At 36.2% G+C, this 26,508-nt stretch overlaps 1 protein-coding gene across 1 annotated transcript in view; it reads right to left on the bottom strand.

Annotated features, from left to right (window-relative positions):
* Positions 1-19,614: 19,614 nt before the first annotated feature.
* Positions 19,615-26,508, bottom strand: part of LOC137637836 (uncharacterized) — a 9,551-nt gene continuing 2,657 nt past the window's right edge. Inside the window, exon 2 of the mRNA XM_068369949.1 lies at positions 19,615-19,938. Coding sequence (XP_068226050.1) covers positions 19,615-19,938 — 324 coding nt within the window. The remainder of the gene's footprint in view (positions 19,939-26,508) is intronic.

Here is a 26,508-nt window from a genome sequence, read left to right as displayed (position 1 = left end):
CTTAATATCTTCAAACATTCGAATGTCTCGCGGAGCTTATTGTATAGTCTCAGGGCCATAAATTTAAATGCTCAGAGTCTAGAGCCTGTAGTAGAAATGTATCTAGGTTCTAATAATTTGAAACCATCGGTAACTATTCTCGTGTCAGGATGATTTGTTGGTTGCATAATATGTAGTAATTCTCTTAGATATTTTGAACGGCCGGTTCTGATAGCTTGTTAGGTTATTGTACATATTTTGAACCCAATTGCTCCTCTCTTTATTATGTATTGTAATTTCTTGAGTCTGACTTTTGATAGACTGTACTGTAGTAGATGGAGTTGCAGTAGTCAATTCTGGTATTACACAGTTTATCACAAGTTTCTTTACAGAATATTTATCCAGGTATTTTTCTTATGAACGCCATATTTCTTAGATGATAACCAGCAGTTTCCACTACAATATTTGTTAGGGCATTGAGATACAAGATGCAGTCAAGAAATACGCCTAGGTCACGAACTTTACTAGATATCGACATTGAGTCATTATTTATGTTTATTTTCATATCACCCAAGCTTCTCGCGCTGTTTCTCTTTCCCACCACTATAAACTCATGTTTGTTATCGTTTAATTTTAGTTGATTAATTGCCATCCATTCCCTAACACTCTCAAGGGTTCGGTTTAATGTTTCAGTAGTGTCGTCTATATAATTTGAAATTATGGAGATGTTAAATTGTGTGTCATCCGCAAATAGTTTGAACTTCACACCATGCCTTTGTAGTATTTTTGATAAACCAATAGTATAGATGCAGAATATGATTGGACCAAGTACACTCCCCTGGGGAAACCCCTCTGTTCAAAGACCAAGTAGTCTTTCAAGTTTCAAGTATTCGAAATTAAGCTTTATCTTCAACGCCAATTGACCGTAGATCATTTAGTAGCAGTTCATGCACACCTGTATCAAAAGTAGCACTAAGATCGAGTAATATTGAAATACCACATTTATTTTCTTCCATCATTTCCAGCATATATGATTTGCAACATAACAGATAGCTGTCCCCGAAGAGTATAGTCTTCTGTAAGCAGATTGGTTGTCTGACAAAACTTCTATTACTTCTGACTAGTAGTTCGAGAATAGCGTTAATGTCTTTTGAAATAGATGTTAGAAAAAATAATGCAATACAGAAGGAAATCATATACAGAATTAAGACCAACTTTGATCCAAGAGTTCATTGAACAAAGCATAGACGATATAAAAGGGATAACACCAGTCTGTAACTGTGGAGAGAAGCACACCCTAGTAGAGAGACAATCCTGTGTAAACTGCAATACTGATAGAAGTAAAATGATAGGCTACTTGCAACTAATTTCAATAATAGGTGCCCGGAAAAAAAATTACAATTAAAGAAAAATCGAATTGGTTTGATAATGAATTACGTGAAGAAAATAAAATAAAAGGCAAATTGGAGGATAAATGGAAAAGAAATAAAAATAATGAAATCTGGCAACATTACAAATCAGCTAGAAATAGCCACAATTACCCTATCTTAGTTAAAAAAAAAAAAAAGAGCTATTATAAAAAAGTGTGCAATGAAAATGACCCACGGAAAATACATAAGAACCTAGAGAAACTATTAGGTCTAAAGACAGAAATAGTATTGCCTGACATAACTAATGATCCTAAATGCCTAGCAAATTATTTTGTTGATTATTTTGAAGAAAAAATAAATCAAATCTGCTCCAGTTTTCGCAACATCGGCACAACAGAACGAAGGAATACATCAGCAACAGGTGTAAGTAAGCTAAGGGTATTCAAAGACTTAAGTCAGAGTGAATAGTGATTATATGAGAATAATAAAGAAGTTAAAAAACCTACTGCGGAAATGACTCATTTCCAATTGACGATGTAAAAGATGCAGAAAATTTCATCAGACTACAAGAGACCTACCGAAACATGGTAAATTGAGTCCAACACAGGCAGTTTTCCCTGATTGTGAGAAAGTTGCATGTATCAAGCCTGTCTATAAAGGAAAGGGTTATATAGACAATTTAAGTTCATATAGGCCAATATCAAATCTGTCATATTTTTCGAAAATTATTGAAACTGCTGTACACGAACAAACCTGGAAATATCTGAAACAATCTAATGCCATACCTGATGATCAATCTGCATACAGAGAAAATTACTCCACAGAAACAACAGTGTTAGCGATTAAAAATGACATAACAGAAATTATAACAAATGGCAAGTGTTGCATTCTTGTGATGCTGGATCTAAGTGCAGCATTTGATACTGTTGAACATACATATCTGATGGAAGACCTTAAAGCTGTGGGCATCGCAGAACGAGCATATGACTGGTTTGTGAGTTATCTTGAAAACCGCAGAGTCAAAGTAGTACTATCAAATGTGGAATCTGAGACAAGAAAACTAACCAAAGGGGTGTCTCAAGGCAGTGTACTAGGTCCTCTCCTGTTTGAAATTTACACGATTGAACTGGCAAATCTACTTGAAACTCACAGAGTTAAGTTTAAAATATACGCTGATGATACACAATTCTATTTCTCAATAGCATCAGTTGATGAAGCTAAAAGAAAGCTACATGAAATAATGAATGACATTAAGGCTTGGATGTTAACAAAAAAGTTCAAGCTCAATGAAGATAAAAGTGAATGTATTATTTTTGGAAATGAAAAAGATGTAAAAAGAATTGAATGCTTCCAAAGAATTGAAATAGATCAATCGATCATTGACTTAAAGAAATCCGTCAGAAATCTTAGAGTAATCATGGATGATAGACTGACAATGAATGAACATATAAATAATATGGTAAGAAATTGTAACAATCACATTAAAAACATAGCATTTATTAGTAAATACTTAAATGAAAAATCTATGGCCATACTCATTAATCACCACATATTTTCAAGAATTGATTACTGCAACTCTCTGTTCTATGGCTTACCAAATAATCAGCTGAAGAAAATTCAGAGTACAAAACAGAGCCGCTAGATTAATAAAAGGAATACACAATAGGGATAGAATTACCCCTGCAATAATTAAATTACCCTGGCTGCCGGTAAAGGCGAGAATTGAATAAAAGCTACTCTTACTAACGTTTAAGATACTGAACCAAAATGAACCAAAATATCTAAAAGAATGCCTGAAAAAACTAGAACTAGAAACAAATGTTACCATAAGACACATAAGTGACAAACATTCACTATCTGAACCCAGAATAAATAGTAAATTTGGTGAAAGGGCTTTTAGCTACTGTACGCCTAGACATTATAATAAACTGCCGACTGAAATGAAGGACCTAAAGGGAGCAATTGAATTTAAGAAGAAACTAAAGACATTACTTTTCACAAGATCATATGATTTGGAAGATGCTACAATCAAGAAATTGTATGAGTTATAATGAAAATGTTTCGTTGGATGATTGATATGGACCAGCCCGAGAAGTAGTTCACTCGACTTCAGTGGAGGGTTGGATTTAAACCCAAAACAAGTAAACAAGTAAGTATTCTAGCATTTTGAAACAAAGGAGAGATTCGAAATAGGTCTATATGCGCTTAATTCCTGGTAATACAGAGCACTTTTCAGAACCGGTAGGACTATAGCCATTTTCTCAGATTTGGGAAACTTACATCCACCGATGCTTGCATTTGCTATTCTCATAATTATGTCTGCTCGACTAGAAAAAAAAACTTTTTTCAATTACTTCAGATATTGGCATATGATCGATCGCGCAGTTGGTTTTCTTTGCTCTCTTGATAATCCTGGTTTTATCGTCTTGTGTTATGTTGTTAAATCTCATTAATTTTATTTATCGATGAACAAGCAGAATACCCAATCTGGTGTTGAATGTTTACAAATGACCTGGTTATATATGGTCAATTTTATTTTTTAAAGAATACTAGCTTTTTTCGTTTACGTGTCCTTTTATACCATTTAAGAGACGATATAACTTGCTGCTTTGCAGATATTTCTCTTGTAGTATTCACTTTTTTTCCTTCTTAGTAGGTAGTTATATTGACACTTGTCAGTTTTGTATTTTACCCATGTATGTTCAGTTTGTAACAGATTCCATTTTATTTCTTTACGTCTTTTTTTCCCCCTTATTTTTTACTAAAGTTTCTCCATCAAACTATAGAGATTGGTCTTTAACAGTTATAACCTTTTCCGTCAGTGGACACATGATATCATATCCAACTTTTACTCTCTCTCTCTCTCTCTCTCTCTCTCTCTCTCTCTCTCTCTCTCTCTCTCTCTCTCTCTCTCTCTCTCTCTCTATAAGTGGTCGTAATACATTTAACACACAGCTCCCAATAAACGTTGGTTATCATGATCACAGAGAATGTTGCTAACATCATTTATTTTCTTTGTAACTTCTTCAATAAATACGGTAGGGGAAAAATTTTATTTATGTCCAAAGTTTATTTTCTTTACTACTGCATGTTTCTGTAGATAGACCAAACGTAATAAGTTTGTGCACTGGGGAGATAGTACATTTCTCTTCAACATTTATATCAGATACAATGTTATTCATTCCATCACTCGAAACTAGGTCCAATGTATGCCCAGTTAAAGTAGTTGCACAGTCGACATTATTCACCGAGGCCCTTTGCGTCAATAGGTGTAGGATGAGATGATGATGATAATGGTGAGCAGAGTTCAAATCAAAACAGTGCAATGTGAGTATTATAGTTGCTATGCATCAACAAATGATTCCCCTGAAGAAAGGAAAGAGGAATACTATGAAGAACTGGAGAGTGTAATGGATGAGATCCCAGAGAGACATATAAAAATTTTATTGGCGACTTCAATGCTGAAGTTGGAAGGAATAATCAAGGGATAGAGAATGTGGTGGGTGTTGAGGGTCTTAGAAAAGTTGCAAATGAAAATGGAGCGCATTTAATAAGCTTCTATTCAACAAATAATCTTGTCATTGGAGGTACTCTTTTTCAGCATAAGGACATCCACAAATATATATGGACTTCACCATGTGGCAATTACAAAAATCAAATAGATCACATTGTCATTAATAAAGAGAGAAGGACTCTGAGAAATGTAAGAAGCTATAGAAGTGCAGATATTGGTAGTGATCCCCAGCTCCTCATTGTCACACTGAAATTAAAACTGAAAACACGCAACAGAAAGGTAGATCGAATACCTAGGTTTGATACAACTAAGCTTCTAGAAGATGAACACAGAGAAACATTTGCAATTGAGTATAGGAATCGATTTACAGTCTTGGAGACTTTAAGAGATGAAGAGCAGACAATTAATGAAGAATGGTGGGATATTAAGAACATATATCAGTCAGTTGGTAGTGAAGTCTGGGGGCATGTAGTTATAAGGACAAAGCCATGGATATCAAATGATACTTAGTATACTAAGAAAAGGATATAAAGACAGAAATCAATTGCTGAAAGTTTTCGAGGAAGTAATGAAAATTAAAAGATAGAACATGCTAAGTATTTCAGTATTCATAGTGAGGTCAAAAGAAAAGCCAGGAATGACTGGAGAGAATATTTAGACAGTAAAGCAGATGAGGCTGACAAAGCTATGAATTCAGGTAGTGGCTATGGTGTAAGAATTGCTCATAGAATTATTAATGAAATTTCGACTGGGACAAAGAAGAAGAAGCATATACCCATCAAAAGAGAGATAGATCTGTTACAACAACAGAAGACAAAGAAAGACAACTTTATTGAGATTATGAATAGGAGGTTCGAAGGGAATAATTTGATTGATATATCTAAAGCTGATGAAGATCCTGATGTGCCCATGAATGAATTCCGTGAGTTTGAAGTTGAAGCTCTCTTTAAAAATCCTAGAGATGGAAAGCCCCTGATGAATGGGAGTTAGGAGTGTTGTTGAAAATGGCAAAAAAAAAAAAAAAAAAGAGAAAGACTTGACTGATTGCAATAATTACAGAGGGTTAACATATACGTCAATTGTTATGAAAATATATAGTATGCTTATTCTAAAGAGACTGGAGAGAAAGACTGATGAAAAGCTGAGAGATGAACAAGCAGGATTTGGAAAAGGTAGAAAATGCACTGACCAAATTTTCATTTTTGGACATATACAGCAATGCATAGAATGTAGAAATCCACCTTTGATGGCATTTTTGGCCTAAGAAAACGCCTTTGATAGTGTGTACCAGCCTATTTTGTGGAGAGTCCTGTGTTATTATGTAATTCCTGTTAAATATGTGAATTTGATTAAGTTTGTTCATGAGCATAGCAAGAGCAAAGTTAATGTTAATGGAGTCTTATCATATGAGTTTCCAGTAAACAGTGGAGTACTCCAAGGGAATGTGTTGTCACCTATGTTGTTTATCCTCCTCATGAATTTTGTAATGCGTATAACAATCGGAGATGGTGGAGAAGGATTGGACTCGATTGGTGATAGGAAATTAGCAGACCTAGAGTTTGCTGATGATGCAGTCCTTGTTAGCAGAACACAACAGGATTTGCAATGGATGCTTACCAGAATGCATGAATTATCACATGAGGTGGGCTCAAGATGAATAGAAGAAAGATAGAGATGATGAGAACAGAGTATGCAATGGAAGATGAAATATTATTGGAAGGTAAAATAATTAATGAGGTAGAATCATTTAAGTATTTAGGAACTATGATCTCCAATGCAGGGTCTATAGAATTAGAGTTTAGTGAAAGATTTAAAAAAAATCAAATCAGACAATGGCTAGGTTAAGTAAAATTTAAAAATCAAATTGCCTGAAATTACATTTAAAATCAGACTATATATCACTTTAGTAAGATCGGTGTTACCATATGAACATGAGTCATGGTATGACAATGAAACAATCTCCAATAGATTTAGTAGATTTGAAAACAAAGCCCTCTTGGGGATATTGGGATTTAAATGGTAGGAGAGGATTAGAAAGGAAACTATAAGAGAGAGTACTCGAGCACCATATGTTGATGAGATCATGCTGAAGGATAGATGGAGATGGTTTGGGCATGCTCTCCGCACTCCTCAAGAGAGATTAGTTCTCCAAACTTTCTGTTGGGCTCCACAAGGCACTAGAAGAGTTGGAAGACCCAGGCCTACATGGCTGAGGAATATGACGTGCGAAGTAGGAAATGATGAATGGAGAAGTATTCAATTGAAAGCTCAAGATAGAGATGACTGACGAAATCTAACCGAGGCCCTTTGCGTTAATAGACGTAGGAGATGATGATGATGATGATGATATTTAAAAGTATGAATAGAGCTAAGAAAACATTGTATAGTGTGTACAGTGACCAGTTATGGAAAAAAGGAAGCAATGAATAGCACATGTTTCTTACCATTTCATGATACACACACACACACACGCATATATATATATATATATATATATATATATATATATATATATATATATATATATATGTATATATATTTATATATATATATACATACATATATATATATATATATATATATATATATATATATATATATATATATATATATATATATATACATGCTTATATATTTAAATTTCATATTCCTATTGAAAAAAAAACCTACATTTAATGGGTCTGAAAAATATTTTTATTAAGAACAGTTCTGGATAAGTCTATAACGTAATATGTATTATTACTTGTCCAGAATGTAAATTGTTTTATGTCGACCGAACATGTACAGGCATTTCGGTCAGAAAAAATAACAAAGGATGGCATTCTCTAGGCCCTAAGGGATCCGTTAATAAGCCTTTGGTTTCTCACCAGTTAAGATTAAGTCATAGAATCGATTGATTGAAAACCAACAATAATCCACAATAATGACTAACCCCCCCCCCAAGTAAATTTTGTGGAATCCTTTTTGATTGCCTGTGCGCAAGGTCTATAATTTAAATCTAAGCCACTGTTTCCCAGCAATCATGTATTATCCTCTTTTTTAAATTTGACTTATCTGGAATCAGAAAGGAACTTACAGTTTAGTGATGTCATTCTCCAGTATGAACACGATACCCTTGTATACATATTCTCATTTTAAGTCCAATTATGTCACCAATAAGACGAAAGCACTGACTTCAAGTAAGTGTTTTTTTTTTCTTTCTTGGCTTATTGATGACATAATTGGACTCGGAATGAGAATAGATATAAAAGAATATCGCATTTATAATGGAGAATGGAATTCCTAAACTGTAAGTTTCTTTCTGATTCCAGAGAAGTCGGTTTCTAGAAAAGGGGATAAAATAGTTTTAAACTGTGACCTTCGATACAGCCAGAAAAAATAGATTCGATAATAATTTTTTGGATAGTCAGATTATCGTGGATTATTGTCCTGATCTCCAATCAATCGATTATATAACTTAATCTTATACAATTGGTAGCCAAAGCATTATTAACGGATCACTGAAGACGGCTATTTCGTGCAATTTTCTTCCGACCGAAATGCATTTACATGTTCGGTCGACATAAAACAAATTACATTCTGAACAATCAATACTACATAATAAATTTAAACATTTCCAGAATTTTTCTTAATTAAAAGGTTTTTCAATGAACAAACTCATATCTTTTTTAAAGAGGTGTGGCATCTAAAAATAATTTATGAAAAGTAAACAAAGTATGTTAATCATTACTACCGTTTTTTTTTAAACTGAATACAATGAAATGTATTCGTAGCTCTCATACAATTTAGAAAAAAATAATAGAAATGAATGAGATAAGAGTAATTTCTTCAGTTTTGGTAAACTTATCTTTTACGTAATCATGGCTGCATATTCTCAGTGCCCTAGGTAACATAGAGGAAAAACCGAATACTTTATACTTTTAGAATGGCTTAAATAGAAAAGAAATGTATATGTAATAAGTTATTGGTTAGCTTTATGAATATGGAAAACTCAACTCTATCGGCTTCTCTAACAATTAAGATGTCTAAAAACGGGATATGGTTATTTTCTTCCCTTTCTATAGTAAATTTCTAGGATGTAACCACTGAATTAATGATAGCAACAAAAACTTCAAGAATATAATTTTATTCTAGAATCTTTAGAACATCGACATAACAATACTAAACTATTTGAGAAGATTAAATTGAAAGTATCAATCTAATCTCAAAGAACGTGATATATATTTTGGATAAAAAATAAGTTTAACTTTAAGGGAAATTTCTAAAAACAAGGGTTTGGAATGGCTATGTGTAATTCTCTATTGGGTTTGTCCCTTCTTTTATCCAACCCCCTTCCTTAAGACCTAACCCAACGCATTCAACGCTGAGCTTGAGGAATACCTGCAGTATTGGAAACCCTTTAACCATGGATGAAAAAAGAGAAAAAGAAGGTAGCTAACGATGATCAAATCCTCTATCTTTGGCAGTTAGAGTTGCTTAGGAAGATTGGTGCCCCCAGAAATCGCAAGAATTTCTGTCTCCGACAATTTTACAGTGTCAGATACTGTTTGGCAATAACCAGGGTTTTGGTTACCTACATTTTTGAGTAAGGGCATGTCTGATTACTTATTCCAAAGAGCCTCCTTCGGCAGGTGGCCTCTAATTTACATGCTTATCATCCAAGTCTTGACCTAATGCTGAGGAGGTCAAGACAGTCAGCTCATGGGTTAAGGATGGAAGGAAAATTGCACATCATAGGTTAGCCTGCGGAATTTACAATATCCACACATCATCGTTACCACCAAAAACTCTGGAATTGCCCCCTCCACCAGAATACCCTTTTCTATGCAACGTTGTAGGCATGTTCCAGCTGGAGGGCAACATATATATTACATATGTTGATAGGCTAACAGGTTGGATGAAAGTGGCTAATTTCCCCAATGGTACATCTTCAACACTCTTCTCCAGATGGAAAGTACCAGAGCAGATCTCCACAGATGGAGGCACCAACATAGTGAGTAACGAGAAACTGCTTTTGGCAGCTGTGAAGCCCTAGAGTAGATCTCCACGGATAGAGGCACCAATTTAGTGAGTAATGGGATGTTAACCTTCTTCGAGAGATTGGGGTCACAGTACAGCTACTATCAAGACAGCAAGACAGGTAAATTCAGTGAAAACCATCAGCAGAGGTGGTTTCAACAATGACAGGGCATCTCTATCCATTCTTCAGTACCTCTATATGCTCTAACCACGTGTAAATAACAAGTCTCCAGTAGAGTTGGCCATGGCAAGACAGCTTCGGGGTGGTATGCAAACAGCTAGACAGCACTGCAAGATAGACATGCATTAGCATCAAGCCATACATAAAAAAAGAGAACTACAAAATTAATGATGTAACAATATTTACAATATTTTTTTTTATATATAGAAACGTTCATATTTTTCTGTATACCATGTGAAAACAAAGAATGCTCTGTCAAAAAGTATATGAAACATACAATTGTAATTATTTGCTAACACACAAATGCATAGAAAAAAATCTAAGCACAAAGTGATAGTGTCTAATAACCCCACCAGGAGCCTACCGCCCCTTCAGCCAGGCAACCAGGTGCAAGCTCAGGTTATTCAACCCTCCAAAGCCTCGGGATCAAACAGGCATTGTCACCAATGCTCTTCCGCACCATCAATATGTGTTGAATTGGATGATAGTGGGCGTTTATTGTTCAGAAACAGGAAATACTTGACGGTCATTGTGCAGCGTCTCTCAGGGACAGAAGCCCTGTCGTGCCCTTCAAGGCAAAGAGCTAAGTAAAATTTCTCTCAGGCATCTCAGTGACAGTTTCCTTGTCCTATGAGGACCAAAGCTAAACCAGGTTATGGGGCTGATTTTATATCCTAAAGGGGAAGCCCACATGTTCCAAAAGATAATATTTGCTATAGATTTATTATGAAGCTGTGTTTTGTTTATGTACTTTCCATTATTGTGGGATGATTCTGCTGTTTCGTCACCATATGCCATCCGCCAGGCCATCTTTCTGATAATTTGTATTATTCATGTTTTAGTTCCCTCTTATATATATTATCATGATAATTTTCCTAAAAAGGTAACAAATGTGTAGTTTTGATGATCATAATTAGGCTTGCAGTTTAGAACGTATTAAAACCCTTTTTATAGCAAATAGAATGTACGACGTCACACTCTTTTACCCCAAACTCCCCCACCCTCCCGCTTTCAGCGTATATTTGGAGCAGGATCCAGATTAGGAGTTTAGAACCACTTGAAAGTTGGAATCACCGACCCATGGGACCTACTAAATTATGATACACTATTCCGTGGCCGGGATCACTCACCATCTCTTCCATAACACCATGAGATAAATATATCATTATAATCCTGTCTATCAAACATAGATACGGGTTCACTTAATAAAATTAGTTAGCCGTTCTGATGCAATTTGGTGTAGTTTTCGGTTGAAAAGTTTGCCATCCTCAAATTTGAGGTCACTGAATGGAAAGCAATAGTTCCTGATCATTTCTGTTGGTAAGAAGTGTTCAATGTTCATCTTCTTATTCCTCTTTGCCTTTTACCACACATGACATTGGTTACTGGCATGTGCTGACATAGGGTTAGCTTAAAAGAAATTAGCCAATCGATCTTGAGTTTTTGGTTTACCCCCATTGTCCAATTTGACATCTTCTAAATCTACATTCTAAAGATTTGTCTCTCTTAACCATCCTCTGAATATTAAGATTACTATCTGAAATTAAGCTGAATATGATATAACTAACATGATGATATATTTAACTGCAATTATTGAAACCAGTTAAAAGCTTTTGAAAACCATACAGCTGTAACATTCTACGTTTTATTTTGCCCAGTGTTTTTTTTTTCTCATGATTTTGCTCATGCACCAATGTCCAAGCACATGTAGTTGTATTTTGTATCTTGGCTGTAGAAGACTGTGTTCGCAAATAAAGAGCTCATAGTTAATTCCACTCTTTTTTTACGTTGTTGGCGTGGTGGCTATAATAATAATTAGCCAACCGTGCTTTATTTGAATGGATAAATGAAGTGATACGTCATCAGAAGAGTGGATTAATTAACATTTTACAGCAGTTTTTAAACAAAAGTGAAAGTAAAGCTCCTCAACAGTGGTCCTTGACGGACAAGGAGTCCATCACCAGCTTTGAGGCATAGAATAATATCCTTTATGTTCTTTGTGGAAAACAGCAATTTGAGTCCTACCTCAAAGATGATGCAAGATGGAGAAAGAATACAAAGTCAAATCCTACTAGTGGATTTGTTGACATCGATTCTGGCTTATCTACTAGACAACAGGTAAAGAACCTTAAATTTATGCTAGGCCAGATAGCTTATTATGCTTCAGTGATATCTAAAAATACAATTGCGAAGAATAGCACTTCACTGAGGGGAATTGGGAAAACAATCCGTTTGCATTATAACATACAAGTCACAGGGTTGGTTTGTGGACTTCCTAGATATAAAATTGGGAGATAGTGAGAGATACGAGACATTATTTCAACCCCTTATGTACTTTGCTGAAGACAACCTGCTACGAGCAGATGGTGTATTAAGACATGAAATGATGAAATGAGCCCATCCCTCGAGAACATGATAGTACTACTGTGGCTATATCAGACTGGTCCTAGCCTTCCCAAAAAGTTCAACAATGGTATGCCACAGAACTGAGAGACTAAAGCCTTGCATCAATTAAGCCTAAGATTTCCCAAGCTAGTGATCTGATGATGGACAAGATCAGGAGCAGAGACAATGAGTCACATGGCATGTACGCTAACCAGTCTTTTACCAGCATCAATCAATTAGCTGGTAATCCCTATGACTACTTTTTGTCCCAGTGCAGTTTCCTCCCCAATGATGTCAAGAAATACTTCTGCCAATCTAAGCCAAGTAACAGGCAAATAACAGTGAATGTGTTATTGTTAGACTCTGAAAGTGAATCTGAAACAGACTGCCCTGCACCTACTATAACACCAGTTGTAAGCAGAAGGGTGAAGACTCAAGGCTCTTCCTCCTTCAAGGCATTCTATGGACACCATGCTCTCAAGCTGATATTAGACACTGGTGCAGAGACAAACATGATTAAAGCAGCAGTAGTTGAATATTTGGGTGCCCGTGTAAAAAAACACAAAGTTCTCCAGGTTGATGGCATTACCCCTCTTGAAGTTATTAGAGAGACAAACATATTCCTCACCAGAAATGATCTGCCACTTCTACTGGAATCCTTGGTAGCTGCAGACCTTGGTGTAGATGTTTTAGCTGGCACTCCCTTCATGGGTGTGAATGCTATAGCTGTGTATTCAGTGAAAAGCCTGATCACAATTTGCAATCAGGTACTCATCCATTACACTGCCAAGAACAAAACCGCACATCATCTTGCCGTAAGGAGAGCACTGGTTTATGCAGTATGTGTACCACCACAAACTAATACTATTTAGCCAGGCAAATTTGTTTAAGTACAGGTTTATGCTCTATTAGCAAATAACAAAGTCTTAGGTATACAACCAAGGACAGAAGCCAAGTATACAACAAATTTGCCTTAAGTACAGGTTTATGCTCTATTAGCAAATAACAAAGTCTTAGGTATACAACCAAGGACAGAAGCCAAGTATACAACAAATTTGCCCCTTCCCCCTATGTCATCAATGGAAGTATTAGGTCGCTGAACCTCTCACAAGAACATCAGACTCTTGAGATATCTCCAAACTTCTTAATTATTTCTGTTATTCTCTGTTAGGAAGAATGCAGGACTTCAGTTTGTTTGGTATTTGTTAAAAATATTTATGAAAAGACAAATGCTTGAAAAGAGATGTATTCTCTAGATCACTGAGAGAGAGAGACTGATTTGAAATTCAACCGCCCAACAGACGTAGGCATGGGGTAATGAAAACATCACTACAATATCAGAAAATCGAGTTGATTATAAGTTAAGCTAAACTAAAGTAATATGCAACAACTCTACAAAAGCAGGGACACTTCTGTTAAGCTCTACATGTATCTGTCCCAGAAGTCACTAATTCTGTTTGATCACATCTACAGTAACAAGACAGTTGTTAGAGCCTTATCCACATAGATGAATATGTCCACAGGAACTTCCACAGTCATCATACTTGATCCAGATAACATTCTTCGTGATGACATAAAGCATCCAGACAACATTCTTCCTGATGACATAAAGCATTCGTTCATTATAGCTCTTGGGAAGAATAGCTCTGTATTTGATTCTGTAACCACAAGGTAGGGCCATGTTTGCAGACATTTTGAAGAAGTAGTTAACATGGGCACCGATCAGCCTCCATAACGTGAAGGAAGAGTGCTGCAATACTCCAGAGATAAGCTAGTTAAACTGCAAGACACATTCAACAAACTACAGGAACAAGGAGTCTTTTTGCAGACCTGGTGAAACAGGAATTGTTGTATAGTATTTGAATCTATCATTCCTAATAAAAAAGCAACAGGGTGGCTTCATACTTTTTACAGCATTTGCTGAAGTAGGAAGATTTTGCGAGTCGTCACATTCAATGATGCCAGATGTGGACATCACCCTCCAATCCATGGCTCGTTGGAAGCATCTAATAGTAACCAACCTCACAAGTGCTTTTTACCAGATCCCCTCTCCAAAGTATCAATGAATTATTGTGGTGCAGTTAAAGAATTTAAAGATGTTCTGGTTTACACCAGGTCCGCCATGGGAATGCCAGGGTCAAAAACTACTTTGGAAGAATTGATGTGCAGACTATTAGGGGAACTTCTACAAAAGGGTATCATTGCAAAGTTATCAGATGACTTATATTGTGGTGGAAATATTCCATCAGAATTGTTGTAAAACTGGGTACATGTTCAAGCCATGGGTAAATGCAAGTTAAAATTTTCAGTACACAAAACTCTTATCTACCACCTTTCAACTCCCATTTTGGGCTAGATATAACAGAACACTATCCAGGCCAGTCCCCATAGAGTTTCCTCCCTCTTCCTGGTAAAACCACCAACTACAGTGAAGGGTCTCAGCTCCTACATTGGTGCCTACAAAGTACTAGGCCGTGTACTCCCTGGTTGCAGTACCTTCATTGGTGACCCCCGATGATACAGTTGTTGATATGATCTGATGAAATGCTTTTGGCATTCCCAAAATCAAAAAAAAAAAAAAAAAAAAAAAAACTTGAAAACCAAAGGTAGATTACTTTTCCTCACCCAGATGACCAACTTTGGATCGTCACTGATGGGTTGTTCAATCAGCATGGCATAGGCAGCACGATGTATGTGGCTTGCGGGAAAAATATTCACCTTGCAGGCTTCTAGAATGCAAAACCAAAGAAAACCCAGGTTACCTGGCTCCCGTGTGAGATAGAAGCTTTGAGAATAACAAGAGCAATTAACCACTTCAGCCTTGTCCAATCAAGACACAGGACATGTATCCTAACGGATAGTAAGCCATATCTGCAAGCATTTGGAAAACTTTGCAGGAGTGAGTTCTCCTCAAGTCCATGCGTAAAATCATTCTTTGGCACATCCAGCAGATATAAGGTGACCATACAACACCTGACTGTACAAGCCCATTCAGATTTTTCTAGCAGGAATGCATCAGTGCACAGACACAGCTTGCCCGATCCTAGTACATCTTCACAACTGTAGATTTAGTAGTTTGTGACATCAAAGCTGATAATGTTGAGGCTGCTCAAGTATCACTACCCTATACCAGTCATTCGGCATGAAAGTACATTCAGCTAGGTTGTTCAGATTTATGCAGTGTACATGCCCACCTTCGTCAGGGGACTCGTCCTTCTAAGAAGATGACAGACGTACACAATGTGAAGCGGTACCTCCAAGGGGTCATGATCTCCAGGGACGATTTTTTGGCTGTAAAGAAAACACAACCTCTGTCTTCAGTCAGGGACCTGGCCATTGTTCCTGGATTCATACTGCCTGGTCTTCTGATAGCCTTGCACGTCAAATTAAACCATCATCAAAGCACTAGCTTAAATTAGTGATTTAGCACAGTTTTTACGCTCTTATCACAGGGGACTCAATTTCCAGTCACTGAGAACTATCATACCTCTCTGAAGACCCCCTGAAACTATAGGTACATCATTTACTGTTGATGTACTCAGACGAAATAAAAAGTTCATCTTTATACTTTGAAAACTGTTACTTCATACACAGTTATCCGCATATTGATTAATGAAAAGCTTGAAACCCTTCGTGATCCCTTGTGATACCCTCGTGAACACATGCTTAGAATTATGGTTTATTAATGGGCCAAATGCCGTGATTCTAGTAAACTCAGCACCTGGGTTTATTGTCTTAATAAATTATAGTGTTGGCAAAGGCAAGAAACCAAATAAAAACCATGTTGCAGAGAGAACAGGGCAAGAACTGGAAGATGAATTATTGAAGGCTGCTTCAGACCATCCAACTATCTCTAGACTTGTCCTTGACATCACCACTGTTTGGTTAAATTTAAGGATTAGAGGAATGGGCCTATCAGTAAGAGAAATGTTCATTCAAAGAGAACAAGAGATCAACCTCCCACTTCCAGTAGCAGATCACCCATACAGTGAAAGGAGTAAGTCATCCACTGGTGTCAGCTCCCTAATACCCAACGTCTTATGTGGTGACCTAGTTCAACTAATAAGAGATAAGTCCAAACACAACTCAAGAGACAGATATATTGTCTCTGCCATTGATGGTGACTTGTGTTTTATAAAGAAGCTTGTAAGCTGACAGCTGCATCAAATTCATACAAAGTCAAAACATCTGAATGCATGCTAATATCTCCCTACACGAGAAGAGGTACTGGATGTCTCTGACTCTGACAACATCCCGATGGTGGCACCACCAATAACTTCTCTCCCACCTGTACTATCAGACATCCTGTTGACACCATATGCGTAAGATGCAGACGAACCCTCTACAATGTTCTCCACGCCCCAAGTGACAGCATCCCCACTGATGTGTCATCTGCTGCACCTCCATTAGATACTTCCCCCAGAACCTAAGCCAGACCCAAACCCAGACCCTAGTCGCCCTTGATGCAGGATGATCAGCGGATACTCAATGAGTGACTTGTGCTTCCCCTCAAAGATAGATGAAAATATATGCAACCCAGAAGAAGGGGAGATGTTAAGGGGAGAGGTTTATCAATGCATAAAAAGGAAAATAAAATGGAATTAGAAAAGAAAAGAGGAATATGCATTAGAAGTAGCCTACAAATGGTAAGATGTATGTGGAGATAAGGATTGAAAAATCAAAGAACAAATTCAAGGAAGAGATGAGTAAATTCCAATGCTGAGGAATAGATGGAAGGTCGACTGCAGATCATCTGCTAACTCCGAATGCAGTAATCTACTATAATGCTTACATGGGAGGACCAACATACATTTGGTTTTGTAATCTATATAAGTGCTTCCATAAGTTACATTTGTAAATATAGAATAAAAATGGGAGAAAAAAATGGGGAAAATGGCTCTGAAAAAGGAAATTAAGAAAAGAATTATGGACGATAAAGGAAACAATTTGGTACCGGCAAAACTAATCCGCTAGGTGACTCTGTGATGAAAGGAGACACTAATGATGACTTCCCAGCCAACTGTCAATACATTATCATAGGTTTAGGAACGTTTTTTATTTAGAGTGGGGGCCTAAAGTTTGAAAAGGCACTGACAGTGGAGGTCCGGGGGAGGCCCCCAGACCCCCACTGTCATTGTCTTTCAAACTTTTTTAAAGGTAACACCATTAGATGCGATTTCCTGGCATCTGAAAGCAGACTGTGGCAACAACAAAATCATATTTTTTAGACGATTTTTAGGTGACCAATTACAATTTGTATTCAATAGCTATCCTAAAATACCTCTAGGCCTACATAACGATTTTACCAAAAACTCACAAGCGATATTAATTCTTTGCTATATACTCATTTCAATATTGCTCAAGTTTTCTAAACCAACGATGTTTTTATTTACGAATTATTATGTCTATCATATGTTTTTTAGTTCCTTTTTTATCTTTAAATTCTTTACAGCTGTTATATTTTTTAATGTCGTCTAATTTCAGGTTTATAGAAGACAATGATCTAATTTCTTTAAATTGATAATCATGTTATTTGGCTATAGCCATGGCTGAAGCTCAGCACGCGAATAAATACTGTGATGAACTTTTTTAGAACTAAAAGAAATTGTTCGTGAGAGAAAATTTAAAGTAGCATGGAAGAAGAAAGACTTGGTGTAATAGTATGTGAGCATTTGAAATTGCAACGTGAAGCAAAAGCATTAATTTACCGTCTGTTTATATGTGCCTATATATCTAAGAGGCATAGCATAGGCTTAGATGTACATGTAGTTTGGTTGGTTGACTGGAAGTTTACAATCATAAAACTTCATAGCACAATTTTTTGTGACATCAATGTTAATGTATCCCTCTTTTTGGGTTTTCCTCATATTTTGGCATACTTTAACCAATAAATACATTGAAAGTTTTACGTTTTATCCATCAGCTTCCAAAACATTGTTGTTATAATTTAGTGATGTGAGAGATCAACATCTCAATGTTGTTTTCAGCTTTGTTGTTTCAGTCTACAATTTAACAACATTAATTCTAGCAAGCAGGATCCAGTGCCAGAATTTCACATGGCATTACTTTGTGCTACAACTTATGTGAACCTTCATTGGGATCATCTCTAAAACTTCCCCATTGTAACTAAACTCTGCAGACAGGAATTCTTTCCGTCTTGTGAGGAATATTACTTCAATGAAATATAGATTTTATATGATCAGAGTTAAGTTAAATATTTTTTCAGTTTGTATATTGCTTCAATCACGTAAGTTCTTATACGTTTTATAGCAATGTCAATTATTTTAAGAATTTTGGTTATGTATCCATGGTAAGCATTTGTGTAAATTAAAACATTTGGTAATCGAGTTCATTGTTTTTTTCTTTTTTTATCTCTGGAGATAAAATTCAGGAGAAAAATTCTGATATCTGGTTGCGTTTTCCTTGTAAGGTACATTAACTTTGTGCGATTCACCAAGGAACAGGAAGATATAACATTCGTGACAGCTACAATGTGGGCGACCAATTACAAAGTAGACATGAGCGTTTCTAAGCGCTCACCACCTAGTGGCCACTCCAATCTACCGGTACCTCAGTGGAGAAAAAAAAAATTATAAAAAAATTTAGTTCATAGAGGGGAATGACCCACAGTCTTAAGGTGCGATTAGACTGGAGAGTTTTTTTCCGCAAGTTGCTCTGAGACAGCTGCTCTATGGAATGTAAACCGGCTGTAGAGTACTCTCCGAGATTTTCTCTCTACTCTCGCGAGTGTTTCTCTTCTCTCGCGCAAGCTACAGTCTAAACAGTCTAGACAGCACGCTCGTAGAGCTAGGTTGTTGCTCTCCACTCTATCCAGTGAATATTCAGATCTCTGAAAGTTTTCGTTTACTCTCGCGAGAGAACATGAGTGCCCAAAAGTGGAATAAAGACCAAACAATTGCATTAATTCAGCAATAATAATAATAATAATAATTTTAATAATAATAATAATAATGAAAAATAGTAATAATAATAATAATGATAATAATAATAATAAAAATTTTGATAATAATAATAACAATAATAACAATAATAATAATAATAATAATAATAATTTTAATAATAATAATAACAATAATAACAATAATAATAATAATAATAATAATAATAATAATAATAATTGCAACTAATGGTATTTGTCTGTTGCTTTATGTGTAATCCAGAGGACGTCCGTTTGGCACGTTTAAGATGTTTTCTAAAGCTTGTGACAAAGAACAATTGGCAAATACTCCTCCATCTGATATGCATCCATTGCACCCGACATCAATGTACAAAAATTTATAATTGGCATCTACTAATGCCATCAGAACAATGCTATTTGTTCCCTTGTAGTTGAAGTAGAGACTTCCGCTGTTTTGAGGCTGTTTCAATACAACATGCTTCCCGTCTATTGCTCCCATGCAATTTGGAAATTGCCATTTTTCTTGAAATTCATTTGCAACTTTGTTCCATTCTTCGTTTGAATTGGGAACCTGTAAAAGACATTTAATTAGTTCAATAAATTGTCATAAATTTTGGAGCTGCATGTTTTGAGGAACACTCCTCTCTATTTAGCAATAGCTAATCTATATTATAATAATCACAGTGTCTGTCCGTCACGCTCATAAATAATTAGTGTGAAAAAAAAAACTTAAAACAAACAATTCTCTTAATAATTTTGCATGTGCTCCATCTTCTCCCCTTCTGCTTATCCATTTTCCGACCCACATACTTCTTTTCCTTTTCTTTTTCACTTCGTTCATAATTATTAATGCAGCAGCAACACGGCTCTTTTGAGACATGTTCTCTCAACCCTCGCTAGTTGTCGACTGAAACTGGCTACAGTGTAAATAGATGCGCGAGAAATCTTACCCGACTCTCGGACACTTTCTCTCGCGACACTCACTCACAGCTCTCGGAGAGAAAAACTTGCTGGTAGTATAAACACGCTGTAGAGAAAGTCGCGCGAAAGTAGCCGTCTCTCGGGAGAGTTTAATCTACAATCTAATCGCACCTTTATACTAGAAAAATTGATGTAGATAAGGCAATCTTGATAACGAAAGTAATGTTAAACAGGCTCAAAATAAAAGCAAATTTCAGGGGACAAGACAGAGCTGATGTGTCCTTTGCAAAGATTTTAATACAAAACATTGATTTACATGACCAAAATTAGGAAAGTTACGGGAATAAGATATTATAAGAGTGGGTATGTTGCAAAATCCTAGCAGAGAGCTGGTGGAATACATCAGTCGGGCCATGAATCTGAAAGATGAGTTTAAAAATACCACAATAAAGTTACTGGTAAGTATTATCCCAACTGATTTCTAAGTAGAATGATTTTCATTATGGCTGTTGCTAATGGTTACAGGAAAAAAACTTCATTACAATACTTAGTATAAACTAAGAGGCTTTGCACCTATCTATTAATTGATAGAGTGCCCAAAAACTTATATTGCGGAGTGAACAGTTAGGAACCAGCCTGGTAAAAGTCTAACCAATAGTCTACCTAACGATATTATGTGCCACGTATTGAGGACTCTTACCCAGCTTGTAAATTACAACTATAAAAAGGTTTCGAATTTAAAGACGAGAGTTGGAGTTATCTTAAGGAATTGATTTAGAATAGTTAATTTACGTACTGCTCACTGTAAAAAGAGAGGAAAAAATCCCAAATTTATCATCTGAAACTCTAAACTTTATATAACTTACTCGTTAATAAAGAGAAATTATTATACAAATTGTTTGTCTGAGTATGCGTAGGCATATATGTTGGAAGAGAGAGAGAGAGAGAGAGAGAGAGAGAGAGAGAGAGAGAGAGAGAGAGAGAGAGAGAGAGATTTAACTACAACATCGGCGAGAAAAAATCCCGGGGAGAGAGAGAGAGAGAGAGAGAGAGAGAGAGAGAGAGAAGTAATATGTAATCAAGATAAACATTTAACTACAACATCGGCGATAAATAAATCCCGGAGAGAGAGAGAGAGAGAGAGAGAGAGAGAGAGAGAGAGAGAGAGAGAGAGAGAGAGCCAGCTCGGCATAATAAGGATGAGATCAATATAGAAAATAACACAGATGATGGTTACCAAATATACGTAACTTATTCTATTGAATGCCATTCTTCCTAGATTTAAGAGCACCGTTTCAGGTTTTTCTTAGCAACGCTGATTTTGTGATATATAATTTCCAAGAAACTTCTTATGATGGCTTCTGAAATAAATGTTAGTAAAGTATAAATTTCCCGCAATATAGAAACTAGGACCGTAATAGTGCGTAACTAGTTATGATTGGGAAATCAATAATAATAATAATAATAATAATAATAATAATAATAATAATAAACTGTCGAATATCATAATTGAAGATGGTTTCGAAATTTTTTTATTCCTGTATAAATTGCCAAAATATTGAAATTGACTACTCAGGAATTAGAAGAAATTAGTAAGATTACTCTCATCAACACGACCTAACACTTAACAGAATTGCTAAAAAAAAAAAAAAATGAAAATGAAGTTCATGAACGAGGCAGATATAAAAGTTTATGGGGCTTGGTGTTTTTCATCATACAATAATGCGCAGTTTCTTTCGCTGCCGATGTTGTTCTGACTCAGTGTGTGGGATTAGATAACACTATCACAATTTTCATGTTTCAGCCACGATATTATTAGTACAACTGTAGGCCTACATGTCTCCCTTCCATGGATTCTTGTGATATGTAATTATTTTGAAAAGAAATTGTAATGATAGTCATGTAAATATATAAAAAAAAAGTAAAATGTATTAAAATGATAACACTGACTAGATCGCATCTGGCTGAAACGTAGGAAGGAACATCTGTGTCTGTTGATAAGGGACGTAAAACAGTCAATACTACATTCACACCAGACCAGCCCCTTTAGGATGCTATTCTTTGTGGGACAATTATATTAATTCTGAAAAGAGGCTTCTTTCAGCTTGCAATTTCAAAGGAATTCCTGCTGAAGGCAGTTCCCTAGCTCTGCTGTGTTGAGCTGTTTCGCCACGCAGCTCCTGTTACATTAACACATTGCAAAAACTGATTAATTAAAAAAAAATATACTTGACGTATATTGCTTTTCATTATTATTATTATTATTAATACCGATGGCTAATAATTTTTGTTTTATTTTCTACCAGTGTACGAAAGTTCAAATATGACGGCTAAATATTTAGATAGCTATGCGCACACGCACACAGATTCAACCTGTGGGAGATTGTGTTTCCGAGTGTACCTCTCGAGGGACCCCCCTCACCAGGGTATGACTACTCCCTCACCCCTCTACCCGATGGAAGGGGAGAGACCGAGTAGTCATACGTTTGGCAATGCCAATCAGCGTGACAGGAATATATATATATATATATATATATATATATATATATATATATATATATATATATATATATATATATATATATATATATATATTATCTCGACACTTTTTACTTTATAGAGTAGATTAGAGCAGACAAGAGAGATTTTGACAAAATTATTCGAACAGGGATACAAGAATGAAATTACCACAAAGGACCATTGCGAAAGAAGCTCTCAATGTGACACATGTTTTTCAAGATGGCCACCACATGCTACATGGTTAAATTCGATGTCTTGTCACTGAAATTGTCCGATTAATTGCGTGATTTTGAGCTCTATTGTTAAACCCAAAAGATATAAGACAACTTCATGATTCCTTAATTTCTGCTTTTTATCAAGACAGTAGACAAACTTGTTAGATTGTTTCCTGTACTCACTGGCCTTCAATTATTCCTTCCTGAGTTAGGAGTCGTTATGGAAACATTTTCAAGTGACCAAGATTTTCAGAAGTGATTATTTTTCCACAAAGCAGATTGAAATTTTTCTGCACTCGGACTCAAAAAATGAAACGATACAGCCTACTACGATGATTGGAAAAATGCCATTGACACGTTGATCTCAAAAAGTTTTTTTTCTTTTTTTTTGGGGGGGGGGGTGATTCTAATTAATAATGGAACTTTTGTTTGTCAGAATATAAAGCAATTTTCATAATGGGAACAGTGACTAGATAAATATCAATATTTAAGGATGTGTGGTGACCTGTTGAAACGTCTCTGCCTAGCGAACTGCCGGACTGTGGTTCGAGTTCCGCTCAAGCTCGATGATTTCTTGCAATATCTGTAACTTCACCATATGTGGGGGGAGCCTATGCCTCTACCTGCTGAGTCATCAGCAGCCATTGCCTAGCTCTCCCTAGCCCTAGCTTGGGTGGAGAGAGTGCTTGAGCCCTAATTATGAGTAGCCTTCAAACCTTTAAGCCTACAAGACCAGTGGACAGGCAGGAAATCTACCTTCAAAACATGGGAAACATGTGAAAAGGTTTCAATCACATCCCTCTAAGGATAAACATAGTTTCCTGCAAACTCTATCTTGATTTTGATGCATAATTGCCACTGCTGTTTCATAGGTAAAGGGGAAGAGGATTTACTTGATCACCACAAGGATTAATTACTCAATGTCACTAACTCGAGCATCACTTGAAGCATATGCAAAATGTGCTTAACGGCCATGACCTTAGAAGACAAGAAATCATGTGGTCTCTTGCCAAATATTGTTTAGAGATTACCAAATTTTGCAGCCACAAGGAGTGTATTAGAAAATGCAGTTTCTATAACGAACAAGTCAAGTTTGGCGAGTTTAGCAGTTGGGTTTAAGTGTGTTTATGGACTTTGGGAGATTGGCATAATTAAGACAATCTAGAGCCCTATTTAGATGCCATCAAACGATTAGCTATTGATTATTAGGGTTATACAGTATACATACATATATATATATATATATATATATATATATATATATATATATATATATATATATATATATATATGTGTGTGTGTGTGTGTGTGTGTGTGTGTGTGTTTTAAAATGCTTCCTATCGTTAAAGTGGGGAAAATACATTATAGCTCATTATCAGAGTGTTTCGAGCGTGATCTGAAAAATGAAATCTTAACAGATGAAATAAATGTTGGTGCCAAATTGTAAGATTTTACTCGACGGATATCAGCTTTTTGGAAGGAATCTAGCCACATTTTGGAATTTTGAGTGGTGACGAGACTTTTACTTTCAAAGTATCCTACTGTAACCCACGGGACTAGCCAAAGCAATTTTTTCTACTAGTACCACAATTATGTCATTTATCCATTCCATTGAAATTTTCATCCGCCATTTTAATCATTCTTAGCATTAGTCTTATCATTCCTCTTCTCACCTTATCTCAGTGATAGTGTACCTAGCAGTAGTGATGATGCTAGATGACTCATAATCAATCATCATCTTTCCTTATACTATTGGGATTTGCAAGACTTAAAGCAACGATAAAAGACTGCTAACTATCAGAGCCATCGGCCTTTGAGGTTATTATGTTCATTCATGATAGTTTTAATCAATTCACTACACTCCTATAGGCTCTCTCTCTCTCTCTCTCTCTCTCTCTCTCTCTCTCTCTCTCTCTCTCTCTCTCTCTCTCTCTCTCTCTCTCTCTCTCTCTCTCTCTGATAAGGAATCTATTCAAAACATTATGAGTATTTAGTCATAATGTCACATTGTTTTCTTAGCTATTGATATATCTCGTATGTGCTAACATTATCTCAATATTAGGCCATTTCTTCTGATAGGGTGAAGGTCACTGCTGTGATGAATTATCAACACAGCAGTGTTGATAATGAATAAATGCTTTGTGCAGTATTATTTGTAAATCATTAGCTGTTTCATATAGCTACACATAAGGCTCATGAGCTTTACAATCAAACTCATGTACCCTTTATTATCCACCATTATTTGGATCTCACTTTTATGCCTCCTGGATGTCAATACCATAATTTTTCATTACTGCTTTCATGTCATCTATCCACATCTGTTCTTTCAATCACTCCCATTCCTCATCCACGTTTCAATTTCCTATATAATGATTTGCTCAAAAATCGTTTCACATATTCCCTTTTTGACTTGCATATAAGCATCGCAATTATCTTTCTAATTTTTTTTTGCATTCATCTTCTTACTTTTCTTTCTTCAATTATGTTGTGACTAACTTTTGGGGTTACTGTGTCCTGATTGGTAACGTGTCTGCCTGGTGTTTGCCAATCGGGTGTTCGAGTCCCGCTCAGACTCGTTAGTGGCATTAGTGTCTGCAACCTTATCATCCTTGTGAGCTAAGGTTGGGGGGTTTGGGGGAGCCTATAGGTCTATCTGCTGAGTCATCAGCAGCCACTGCCTGGCTCTCCCTGATCCTAGCTTGGGTGTAGAGGAGGCTTGGGCGCTGATCATATAATATATGGTCAGTCTCTAAAGCAGTCCTGATTTCTAGGGCGATGTCACTGCCCCTTGCCTCTGCCATTCATGAGTGACCTTTAAAAACCTTTAAAAATTGTTATATTTTCTTACAAATAAATGTGTATTATTGCTCTATCTTCTTAGATCCTTTATTCTCATAACCTTACTCTTGCTCACATTACCGCTCAACTTTTACTTCCTACGAATACAGTTTTTCTCCATCACTCAGAATCGTAACTCGGCCACAAGCAATTATTAGTCATTCCACACACACAAATAGCCTACCCTTCATATTTATATATACTTACATGTAGATAGATAGATAGATAGATAGATAGATATATGTGTGAGCGTCGGAAAATATTTAAGTGTTGGAAATAATTCGGGGGAGATCTCCCTTTAGCAGATATCCAAATCCTAATCTGGGGGAATGGAGTTTCAAAACTGCATTGATACAGTTTATCAACGGTCATACGATATCAAGTTAAGAGATTTATCAGTATTGGCTTCATAAGTACCAATGCCATCCTCAGTGTTCAAGCGCTACACCTAGCGTGGGATAGTACTGTACACCTAACTGAGAGTGCTGAACAATATTTAGAGTAAAGGCATTAATGCAAGAACATAATAGGGAGCATTACTGTAGGGGTTAAGGTGTAAGTTTGCTTGGGGGTCTCACCTTAAGGCCCGGTCACACTGCACGAACGTTGCTGGAGCGTTCCTTGAACGGTAGGGAGGTGGACCAAAC

Source organism: Palaemon carinicauda, chromosome 1, assembly GCF_036898095.1.
Source record: "Palaemon carinicauda isolate YSFRI2023 chromosome 1, ASM3689809v2, whole genome shotgun sequence".
Lineage (NCBI taxonomy): Eukaryota > Metazoa > Arthropoda > Malacostraca > Decapoda > Palaemonidae > Palaemon > Palaemon carinicauda.
This window is presented reverse-complemented; position numbering and strand designations above follow the sequence as displayed.